Raw genomic sequence first — 12,702 nt, 5'->3', positions numbered from 1 at the left:
ATTTTAATTTTCTTTGTGAAGTAATTTTCTTTGCTATCATCTGCTGAGGGGAGGTGTCTGAGGTTTGAGAAAAATTAAAAATGGGAAAGAAAAGGAAACAATAATGTTAGATGACATTAAGAGCCTAGTTAAGGTAGAAAGCAGGACCTTGCCATGGCCACCAACTCTGAAATTAGACGATTTTCTTTAGTAGTGCTTGACGGCCTGGGTACAAAAGCATAAGATACAGACATTTGAATCTGTGAAGTGTTGAATTTAATAGGGAGGTGAGAGGAAAAAGAATGGAAAGATAGAGTGATGGAACATTGAGTCTAAGATAAGTAGTAAAGGGAATTAAATAGAAGGTAGTCTGGTAACAACTCACTCTAAAACCTTGTGGCTTAAATGGCAACATCTATTTTGTCCACAAATCTGTAATTTGGGTAGGGTTCAGCCCAGGCCATTCATTGCTGCTTCACACCTGGGGCAGCTAACTCCAAGGATGGGAATCAACTGAAGGTGAATGGCTTCCAAGAATGAGTATCCAAGAACACGAGGGAGACCCTGTATCATCTTTGATGAATATGGTAGACAAGCTAATGACTCCACCACATATGCCCACATCCTAATCTCTGGAACCTGTTAATAGGTTACTTTACATGGCAAAAGGGACTTTGCAGATGTTACTAAATTAAAGACTTTGAGATTGGGGGATTATACTTGATTATCTATGTGGATCCAGGGTAATCAAACGAGTCCCTATAAGAAGGAAACAGGAGGGTCAGAATCAGAAAAGATGTGACAGTGGAAGCAGAGATTTGAGTGATATGCTTTGAAGAGGGAGGAAGGGGCTATGGACCAAGGAATGCAGGTGACCACCAGAATCTGAGAAAGACAAGGAAACTGATTTGTCCCGGGAGCCTCCAGAAAGAATGCAGCCCTGCCAACACCTTGATTTCAGCCCCATAAGATGCATTTTAGACTTCTCACCTCCAGAATTTTTAGATAATAAATTTGTGATGTTTTAAACCACTAATTTTGGGGTCAATTTGTTACAGCAGCAATATGAAACTAATATAGATGACTTAGCTACTGAAGTTACATAGTGCCACTTCCACTATAGTTAATGGGCCTTCCCAATTCATGGGGTGGGGAGGAAACAGACTGTCTCACAATGGAAGAGAATGTCACTTCAAAGAAGAGCGTGTTGGTTAGGAGATATTATTGTGGCCATCTCTGGAAAATATTATCTGCAGTAGGAGGAAAATTGGGATCAACTTGATTAGTTAAGACCTATATGTTCAGAAGCCCAGTCTTCAGGAGCTGAGTACTTGTAAATCTTTATTAGGGCTTAACCATGAACACTTTCCAATATGTGGCTTTTCAAGATTGGGTGATTCTCAGAAATTATAGGCACTCTGGAGTAGTGTTAGCCAAAATATGGGAATGTATTTTGAAGCTGTTCCAAATATCTATTAAAACTGCTAATAAATGGAATTTAGTACTTTATATAATGAGATAAAGGGGTTGTCTACCATTTCATACTCGAAGGATTGTATAATGCTGGGGATGAGAGGGGTTAGGTGGGGACAAGAAAATAAGGTTTGGGACTTGACATTCTCAATCTGAAACCATGTGGTACCAAAGATTCCTCCTAACAACTGTCCCATTTTCCTCATAATCTCAAAAGGGAAGAAATCATTAGCATCTACAAAAAAGGGCATATTTTTTTTCCCTTAAGGGATTTTCTTCTGTTAATAATTAAAAAACAAACACATTCTGAAACGCTCCCACCAAAACAAAGCTCAAAATTTTCTAAGAATGAAAACTAATTTCCTTTGAACAAACCTTAACTAAAAATAATGCATGTAAAAATGAACAGGTCTTACTAGTCTGTCATACAGAGTGAAGTAAGTCAGAAAGAGAAAAACAAATACCTTATGCTAACACATATATATGGAATCTAAAAAGAAAAAAGGTTCTGATGGCAGGACATCAGACATAAAGATGCAGACATAGAGAATGGACTTGAGGACATGGGGAGGAGGAAGGGTAAGCTGGGACGAAGTGAGAGAGTAGCACTGACATATATACACTACCAAATGTAAATAGATAGCTAGTGGGAAGCAGCTGCATAGCACAGGGAGATCAGCTCAATGCTTTGTGACCACCTAGAGTGGTGGGATAGGGATGGTGGGAGGGAGACGCAAGAGGAAGGGGATATGGGTATACGTACAGCTGATTCGCTTTGTTATTCAGCAGAAACTAACACAACATTGTAAAGCAATTATACTCCAATAAAGATGTTAAAAAAAAGAATTAAACACACACACACACACACACACACACACACAAATGAACAGGTCTTAGGTCAATAAAAAATCTAAAAAAAAAAATCCCCAAAGACCCCAAAAAGCTCTTCAGAAATAAAGCCATTTAAAACCAGTAGCCCAAGAGACAAGAATAATCGCAATATTAAAACTTTAGTTTCAGAATGAACTACTCTTTAAGAGCTTTACTGAAGTATAACTGACATAATAAACTGTATGTATTTAAAGTGTACAATTTGAACAATTTGGTATGTTTGATATACATACCCATAAAGTTGTCACCATAATCAAGATAGTGAATATATCCATCACACACAAAATAATGTCACCTTTCTTATTCCTGATATTGCTAGTTTATGTATTTTTATATTCTCTATCAGTCTAGCTAGATGTTTATCAATTTTATTTGCTTTTCTCAATGAATTATTTTCATTGATTTTTCTCTATTGTTTTTTCATTTTCTTATTTACTGATTTCTGCTCTGACCTTTATTATTCCTTTTCCTCTACTTACTTTGGATTTAAGTTGCTCTTTTCTTTCTTATTTCTAAGGTAAAAGCTGAGGTCATTGATTTGAAACCTTTCTTTTTTTTGAAATACAGGCCATCAGTGAAGTAATTTTGTGCTAAATCTGCTTTAGCAGCATTTCACGTTTTGATATGTTGTGTCTTCACTTTCATTCTGTTCAAAATAGTTTCTAATTTCTCTTTTGATTTATTCTTTGACCAGTGGCTCACTTAAAAGTGTGATAATTGATTTCCAACCATTTATGGGTTTTCCAGAGATTTTTGCTATTGATTTCTAATTCAATTCTATTGTGGACAAAGAACATACTTGGTTTGACTGGAATCCATTTAAATTTATTGAGACTGTTTTCATGGTCCAGTGTATAACCAATCTTGGTAAATTTTGTGTGCCCACTTAAAAAGTATTCTGCTGGTGTTAGGTGATGTCTATAAAAGTCAATTTGATCAAGTTGGTTCACAGTATTTTTTAAATCTTCTATGTTCTTTCTCATTTTCTATTTATTTGTTCTACAATTTAATGAGGGAGGCTATTGATATCTCTGACTATAATTACAGATTTTTCTATTTCTCCTTGTAAATCTATCAATTTAAAAAAAATATGTATTTATTTTTGGCTGTGTTGGGTCTTTGTTGCTGCGTAAGGGCTTTCTCTAGTTGTGGCGAGCAGGGGCTGCTCTTCTCTGCAGTGCGCGGGCTTCTCATTGCGGTGGCTTCTCTTGTTGCAGAGCATGGGCTCTAGGCGCGTGGGCTCAGTAGTTGTGGCACACAGGCTTAGTTGCTCCATGGCATGTGGGATCTTCGCAGACCAGGGCTCAAACCCATGTCCCCTGCATTGGCAGGCAGATTCTTAACCACTGTGCAATCAGGGAAGCCCAAATCTAGCAATTTTTGATTCATGTATTTTGAGACCATGACTGGGTACATAAATGTTTAGATTTTGGCCTCCTGATGAACTGACTTATTTATCATTATGAAATGAACTTCTTTATATTCCCAGTAATATTCTTTGCTCTGAAATCTATTTTGTCTGATATTAATACAGCTACTCTAGTTTTTGTTTTCAATTGGTTAACATTATCATGGCATATCCTTTTTTTTTTTTTTTGTGGTAAGAATATTTAACAGATCTACCGTCTAAGAAAATTTTAAGTGTAAAATACAGTATTTTAATTATAGGCATGATGTTGTAGAGCAGATCTCTAGAACTTACCTTGCATAACTGAGATTTTATGCCTGTTGATTAGCAACTCCCCATTTCCCCCGCCACCCAGGCCCTGGCAACCACCATTTTATTCTCTGCTTCTATGATTCTATTTTAGATACCTCATTTAAGTGGAATCATGCAGTTTTTGTCCTTTGGTGATTAATTTAGTTTACTTGGCATAATGTCCTCAAGATTCATCCATTTCTTGCACATGGCAGGATTTCCTTCTTTTTAAAGGATGAATAATATTCCATTGCAGGTATGTATCACATTCGCCTTATCCATTCCCACATCTTGGCTATTGTGAATAACAACGCAATGAATGTGGAAGTGTAAATAACTCTTTGAAATCCCGATTTCAATTATTTAGGATAAATACCCATAAGTGGGATTGCTGGATCATATGGTAGTTCTATTTTTAATTTTTTGAGGAAGCTCCATCCTATTTTCCATAGCGTCACACCATATTAAATTTCCACCAACAGTGTATAAGAGTTCTATTTTTTCTACACCCTTGCCCACACTTACTTTGCTTCTTTTGTCATGCAGAAAGTTTTTAGTTGCATCTAGTCCCACTTGTCCATTTTTGCTTTGCTTGACTGACCTTTTGGTATCATAACCAAGAAATTGTTGCCAAGACCAATGTCATTAAGTCTTTTCCATGTTTTGTTACAGTAGTTTTAGTTTAAGGTCTTACGTTTAAGCCTTTAATCCTTTTTGAGTTGACTTTTGTGTAGTGTAAGATAAGGTTCCAATTTCCTTCTTTTGCATTTGGATATCCAGTTTTCCCAACACTATTTGTTGGAGAGACTATTCTTTCCCCATTTCCAAATGGAATTTGTCTGTATTGCTGTTGAATCAGTGTTTGTGGGAGGAAGGAGGGCCCAGGTCTTCCTCTCCCTTCAGCATGGTGTATCTTTTAACACCCTTGTACTTTTCACCTGTTTTTGTCATTATATTTGAAGTGTATTTTTGTTGGCAGCATATAGTCAAGTCTTGCTTTTTAATCTAATTTGATCATTTCTGCATTTTAATTGAGGTATACAGACCATTTACATTTAATGTGACTATTGATATGGTTAAGTTTAAATTCATCATACTGCTATTTGATTTCTTTTTGACCCCTCTGTTCTGTTTTCCTTTTCCTCTTTTTCTGCCTTTTTTTGAATTAATTGAATTTTTTTTTATGATTCCGTTTTATCTTCTTTGTTGGTTTATTGACTACAAGTGTTTTATTTTAGTGATTGTGTTAGGGTTTACAGTACACATCGTTAAGTTACCAGTCTGTCTTCAAGTAACATTATACCACTTTACATATAGTATAAGGAACTTACAATCATATACTTGCATTCTCCCCTCCAGGGCTTTGAGCTATTGCTGTCATACTCTAATTTTAAGTATGTATAAAGTACAGACCACATTGCTATTCTTTTTGTTTAAACAGTCAATTATATTTTAAAGACACTAATAAGAAAAAAGTTTTTTATGTCTGAAAGTAAGTTTTCATCTTTGCTTCTGAGTACTATTTTTGTTGAGATAGTTTTAGGTTGAGTTTTTCTTTATCATTGCTTTTCAGCAATTTGTGATGTTTCATATTTACTGTTCCTAGATTTCTAGTTTTCATCATATTTGGAAATGTTTCCACCAGTATTTCTTCAAATGATTTTTCTGTCCCCTCCTTCTATCTTCTGGGAACTCTGATTACATATATATTAGGCTGCTTGAAGTTGTCCCAGAGCACCTTGGTGTTCTGTTCATTTTTAGAATCTTGTTTTGATTAGATGTTACTTTAAAATTTACTTTTTTGAGTGCTTGATATTTTTATAAGCCTATAACTTTTCTTGAGCTTTGTTCTGGGATGTAATAATTAAGTTTCTTAGAGTCTGATCCTTTTGGTTCTTCCTTTTAAGATTTGTTAGATGGGACTAGAGCAGCGCTCATTTTAGTACTAATTATTCCCCGGTACTGAACACTTCTGTATACCCTACTCAATGCCCTATTAATCATGAGGTTTTCCAGTTTGGCTTGTGGGAACAGGCAGTATTTTCTAGCCTGTGTGAACTTTGAGCACTGTTACTTTTAATTTTGGAGGGTGGCTCTTCCCTAGCCTTCAGGTAGTTTCCTTATATATATGACTACTCAGTATTCAGGTGATTACTTGAGGGACCCTTTGTGTATCTCCAGAATTCTCTCTCCCTGCAATTTTCTCCTTTCTAGTACTCTGTCCTGCAATCTCTAGCCTCTTTCTCATCTCCCCAGGTCTCAGTTCTGTCTTTTCAACTCAGTTAGTTCAGTGGGCTCTGCCTGGGTTCCCCTTCCCTGCGTCATAGTTTGGAAACTCTCTCAAGGCTATAAACAGCGAGCAACTGTAGGGTTCACCTTGATTTTCCTAAACTCTAAGGGGTTGTTGTGTTTCTTATCTCATATCTAGCATCTTGAAAATCATTCTGTTGTATATTTTGTCATTTTGGATAGTTTTAGGGGTGTGTGTGTGTGTGTGTGTGTGTGTGTGTGTGTGTGTGTGTGTGTAGGGTAGGAGGAGGAGCAATAAATCTGATCACTGTTACTCCATCTTGGCTAAAAGCAGAAGTCTTGAACTATTTCTTTTTTTTTTTTTTGCGGTACGCGGGCGTCTCACTGTTGTGGCCTCTCCTGTTGCGGAGCACAGGATCCGGACGCACAGGCTCAGCAGCCATGGCTCACGGGCCCAGCCGCTCTGCGGCATGTGGAATCTTCCCGGAGCGGGGCACGAACCCGTGTCCCCTGCATCGGCAGGCGGACTCTCAACCACTGCGCCACCAGGGAAGCCCTGAACTATTTCATTTTATTAGACAATTTTTCTAATTTCTACATTTCCTCTGAACTTAATTATGTATTAATATCTAATAAAATAATTTATTATGAAAAGTTATTCTTACTGTAACAGTCTCTGTTGGTCCATCAATGGGGAAACATTACAAAAAAGATGGACTATAATATCATACCAACTGTGTTAATCACATATTTTAGATGGAGAATGACCACTTTCTAAGTAGTATATTACCATTAGTGATTCTGGAGACAAGTTGGGGAGGGGAGGGCAGAGACAATAAACACAGCTTAAATAGAAGGATTAACGTAACTTCATATAATACAAGTTGTATAATTGGGTCAATGACTTAATGTGTGATTTTATTTCATATTACTTAAATATAAATCAAACACCCAGGAATCAGGCAGATGCCAAGTAGCATAAGACAAATTCTCTAAAGAGGTTATGAGCAGAGTTTCTAAGAATTAACCGCAGTTTGTTAAAAATGCAGATTTTCAGACCAAATCCCAGATTTTAATTTAGGAGGACTGGGATGGGGTCTAGGAATCCATAAATTATTAACCAACTCAGTGACTTTGGTAAGAGATAAAGAGGTTGCTACAGAATTAAGCATACCTTTATTTCTTACTTGAACTGGATAAATGGATGATGGGTAGGACAGAACGAACATTATTAGGAGAATCAAAATAGAGGCAAGCCCAAGCCAAGGTATTTTAGCCCTTAAGGTTCAGATTAGACAAGGCCTCCAATATCAAACTAAAAAACCTGGGGATTAGAGTCTTGAAACCACCTAAGGTTTCAGAATACAGAAATAATAGTATGAGAGTCAGCATTTTTAAAAGAATATTGACTTGATGGGATGAGCTGCAAAGCTGGAAAGCCTGTCAGAAGGTTTAGAATGAGGTAATAAGGGTGAGCATCAAGGAAGAAGTACTGACAATAGAAACTAAAATGTCAGAGACATTTAGTAAATGTAAAAATTCTGAACTTCCTTTCACATATATAAGGAGAGGAAGTTAATATTAAATAGGAGATTTAAAAATATTCATTACAAACAATAATAACAACAAAAGTAGCAACAATAACAATAAAAATAATAAGAATGAAATAATCTTCAACAGGCTTTTCAGATGTTTACTTGCATGATTCTTGAAACTCCATTAGGAGCTCAGGAGCAGTTTGTATTGCCTGAAAGGAGTATTAAACAGTAGTGTTAGTTTTCTAAATTAAAATGAATTCATCAGTCACTATGAACTAAAAACAGGCACCTTCTATCTTCTCTAAGGCAGATGAAGCAATGCGTGTGCTCTTTAGCATAATTTTATTTATATTTCTTCATTCACTATTTCAGCCAATTTCAGTTTATTGTCAAAGATACAGAGATTTGTAGTCAAGAAAGAAGGAAAATCTACTTCTTCAAAATTACGAATTGGACATTTAGGTTAAAAATGCCAAGGGGGTCTTCCCTGGTGGCGCAGTGGTTGGGAGTCCGCCTGCCGATGCAGGGGACACGGGTTCGTGCCCTGGTCCGAGAGGATCCCACATGCCGTGGAGCGGCTGGGCTCGTGAGCCATGGCCACTGAGCCTGCGCGTCCAGAGCCTGTGCTCTGCAACGGGAGAGGCCACAACAGTGAGAGGCCCGCGGACTGCAAAAAAAAAAAAAAATGCCAAGGGTATGATAGAGGGATTAACTCTGGTAGGGGGTGGGTAGGAGCAAAAAAGTCAGACAAGGTTTCAAGGAAGATATAACTTGAGCTGGGCTTGAAGGACAGATGGGATTTGAACAAATGGAGAATAGAGAGTATGGAAGCAGGAAAGAAAAGGCATTTTATACAAAAAATCTCAGTAAGAATTTCTTTTATATCAGAAACTGTTAACAAATTTTCACAAAGATGGATAACTTGCTCAATGCTGTGAAAGGAAATCCAAAGGAAGATGAGACTTATGGACATTTATTCATTTCTTACCTTCTTTTAGCGGGGTTTTGAGAACAAAATTTTCTTTACTTTCATGAAGAAAAGACTTTGAAGGATCAAAGTGTTTGATACCCAGAACTTTATTCAATTCCTCCTGAAGTTTTGTTTCATGTTGTTTTCTTTTAGCAAGTTGAGCGCGGAGTTTTGACACCTCCTATATAAGAAAAAATACAGTCAATAAATAATTATTGAAGATCATGTTGGTGAAATGCATTACCAATGTTACCGACAATTCCAAAGTTGTTCATTTTTCGAAACTTAATGGCAAAAGCCTACTAGATATAGGCTTTCAGACTATAAATCACAAAACGACTTTGAACAGCTGCGACAAAGAAGACAAGTCATTTAAATCTTCTTGTCCCTCTACAGGTACAAAGCTATGTTTCTGATAAAAGTTCAACACCAAATTTAATGCTGAGATGAGATCCACTACAAGCATGATAGCATGAGAAGCTCTGCTGACCTGTTCCCTAGTGATATAAAAAATTATAAAAAGGCAGACACTTAAAGCCTCTGAAAATGGTCTTAAGGTAAAACAGCAAGTGAAGAAATATTTATTCACGCAGATCCACAAAAAGGTGGTTAAAAGAGGCAGCGGCCTATTGTGTTTGAACCAGTCCTGTTCCCTTTCTCTCCAATCCCTGCTTAGCGAAGCAAAGACTTTACATCAGACCCTTGCAGCCAAGTGCACAGGGCTCCCTCTTTCCCTAGCTCCCAGTCAGAGGCTTTTCCTGCCAGGAGGAGCAGGACATCAGCATCTCTCATCTTGCCCCCCAGCTACCTGTTACTCTGAAACACAGCAAATGTTGTTGAGAGGTGGAGGGTCTTTTCTTTCAAGGAATGGAGGCCTCATCTCAGGTGCAGAGTGCTGAAAATACTGAGACCCTGATCACCCTTTCCCTGGCTCATGAGACAATGGTTTCAAACCAAGAGAGGCAAGGTGAGAGAACCTCAGGGTGCTCCCCATCTCTCTCTCCCCCCAAGTCTACTGAGCATCTAGCTACTGGGACAGAGGCGTCATTCAGAGAAAAGCTTGCCATTGTCCGCAAATCCAGCTCTGAAGCCTGGGCTCAGAAATTTTGCCTGGTGGGAGAAGCAGGCTATAAAACACAGAGCTCCTAATTTATTCCCAAAGGAACTGACTTCACTTGCAACAGAGCTTAGAGAAGTTCAAGCTGAAGGGTGCTGTCAAGAACAGTAGAGGGACTTCCCTGGTGGTGCAGTGGTTAAGAATCCACCTGCCAATGCAGGGACACGGGTTCGAGTCCTGGTCTGGGAAGATCCCACGTGCCGCAGAGCAACTAAGCCTGTGTGCCACAACTACTGAGCCTGCGCTCTAGAGCCTGTGAGCCATAACTACTGAGCCCGTGTGCCACAACTTCTGAAGCCCATGTGTCTAGAGCCTGTGCTCTGCAACAAGAGAAGCCACCACAATAAGAAGCCCATGAACTGCAACAATGAGTAGCCCCTGTTCGCCGCAACTAGAGAAAGCCCGTGCGCAGCAATGAAGACCCAATGCAGCCAAAAAAAAAAAAAAAAAAAATAGAATAGTAGAGTTTGTAGTGCAAGGGAATTGGAAAGTGATTCAAAATGTAGGCTAGGACTTCCCTGGTGGCGCAGTGGTTGAGAGTCCACCTGCTGATGCAGGGGACACAGGTTCGTGCCCTGGTCCGGGAAGATTCCACATGCCGCAGAGCGGCTAGGCCCGTAAGCCATGGCTGCTGAGCCTGCGCATCCAGAGCCTGTGCTCTGCAACAGGAGAGGCCACAACAGTGAGAGGCCCGCGTACCGCAAAAGAAAAAAAAATGTAGGCTAAATGGTAGGCTGTCTGCTTTGTAGAGGAGAACTGCTGAATGAGACAAGAGGGAGGAGCCCTCCTGGAGTACTGACCTAAGACACAATTCCAACAAAGGAGCCAGAACTAGATTGGATTAGTCTGTTCAGCAACTTATTATGCCCCGGAGCATTGTTGAAAATAACAGAGGGATAAGCCAGCAGCTATGAGTGTTTGGGGAGAGAGGAAGACAGCCTTACCAAAACCAAAGTCATCTCACGGTGACTGTGGGCACACCCCAAACTGAACCTTCCTCAGTAGCAACATCAGAGGCACAAACTACTGGGGCTGGGGAGGAGGAATAGACTTCACTAAATAAGAAATAACAACACACCTGGAAAGGGATAGCAGTACCCAGAGGTGCTACCGCATCTTATCTAAAACATCCATTTTCCAACAAAAAATTACGAAGTATGCAAACAGGAAAGCATGACCTATATACTGGGAAAAAGCAGGCAACAAAAACTGTCCAAGAGAGTAATCAGATATTGAATTTATCCAAAAAAGATTTTAAAGCCATTATAAACATGTTCGCAGAAGTAAAGGAACTAAAAAAAGGGAGTATACTCAAATTACTAGAATCAGAAATGAAAGAGGGGACATTACTACTGATATTACTAAAATAAAAAGGATTGTAAGGGAATATTATGAACAATTGTATACCAACAAATCAAATAACTAAAATGAAATGAACAAGTTCCAAGAAATCCACAAACTCCTGAAACTGTCTCAAAAAGAAATAGTCAATCTGATAGACCTCTAATAAGCAAATAGATTAAACTAGCAATCAAAAACCACCCACAAAGAAAAGCCCAGGTCCAGATGACTTTACCACTGAATTCTACTACACATTCAATAAAGAATTAATACCAGTTATTCACAAACTATTCCAAAAAAACGGAAAGGATGAAACACTTCCCAGCTCATTTTATGAGGTCAGCACTACCCTAATAAAATAAAACCCACCCCACCCCAATATCAATATCAACAGAACTAAATGTGATTTTACAAACCGATTTGAGTTGGCTATTTTCATCTTTCAATTTCACAACATGCTTGATTTTTTGCTTTAGATTCTGATGACCCAATAATTTAGCATACGAATCTCTTAGTTTATTTAGCTGCTCCTGAGCTGCACCATGTTCATTCAACAAAGCCTGTTTCTCTGCTTCAAATGCATCCAGTTGTAGCTGAAAAATATATATTTTTATAAAGTTAAGATTTAAAACTGCTAAATCTTACTTGACTTATATAAACTATAAGTACAACTAAAGTGAAAGAAAATAAAAAGGCAAAAGACAAAAAAAAGATTATGCTGACTTACTCTTAGGGTTCTCCATAAATTGACCTTTTTTTTTTTTTTAAATTGACTCTTTTTAAAAAAAGTTGTTTTTCATTTCAAAGATCATTATTAAAACAGAGGGAAAGAAATGAGGAAAGAAACCCTAGCCAGCCTAATCTGTATCAGCCACATCACCCCATTATAACTAATACTGTCTTCTGACTCTATTTAACTACCAAGATTAGCATTTATCCTTTTACGATCAGCGTATTAGAGAAACACTGAGAAAAATCATAACAAAGTAAGTGTCACAAATTTATATAGCTTAATGATCAAAAGTTCACATCAGCAGAGCCTTCTAAGCTATTAACTTTAAGAAGCTTATTAAAAGGTAATTTAAAAATTTTTAGTTTTAGTTTTGGCTGCCTTAGGTCTTCGTTGCTACACACGGGCTTTCTCTAGTTGCGGCGAGCAGGGGCTGCTCTTCTTTGTGGTGGTTTCTCTTGTTGAGAAGCATGGGCTGTAGGTGCGTGGGCTCAGTAGTTGTGGCACACGGGCTTAGTTGTTCCACGTCATGTGGGATCTTCCCGGACCAGGGCTCGAACCCACGTCCCCTGCATTGGCAGGCGGATTCTTAGCCACTGCGCCACCAGGGAAGTCCCTAAAAGGTAATTTTTAAGCCTATAAAGATTACATTAAAAAAATGTATGCATAGGGACTTCCCTGGTGGCGCAGTGGCTAAGAATCCGCCTGCCAATG

At 38.4% G+C, this 12,702-nt stretch overlaps 1 protein-coding gene across 1 annotated transcript in view; it reads right to left on the bottom strand.

Annotated features, from left to right (window-relative positions):
- Window positions 1-703: 703 nt before the first annotated feature.
- HMMR (hyaluronan mediated motility receptor) overlaps window positions 704-12,702 on the bottom strand; it is a 36,310-nt gene continuing 24,311 nt past the window's right edge. Inside the window, exons 16-18 of the mRNA XM_029216834.1 lie at window positions 11,675-11,851; window positions 8,819-8,981; window positions 704-738 (exon numbers count right to left, since the gene is read on the bottom strand). Coding sequence (XP_029072667.1) covers window positions 704-738; window positions 8,819-8,981; window positions 11,675-11,851 — 375 coding nt within the window. The remainder of the gene's footprint in view (window positions 739-8,818; window positions 8,982-11,674; window positions 11,852-12,702) is intronic.

Source organism: Monodon monoceros, unplaced genomic scaffold, assembly GCF_005190385.1.
Source record: "Monodon monoceros isolate NGI ecotype Baffin Bay Population unplaced genomic scaffold, NGI_Narwhal_1 Super_Scaffold_12, whole genome shotgun sequence".
Lineage (NCBI taxonomy): Eukaryota > Metazoa > Chordata > Mammalia > Artiodactyla > Monodontidae > Monodon > Monodon monoceros.
Note: the sequence above shows the minus strand (reverse complement) of the source record. Positions and strands in the feature narration are given on the sequence as shown.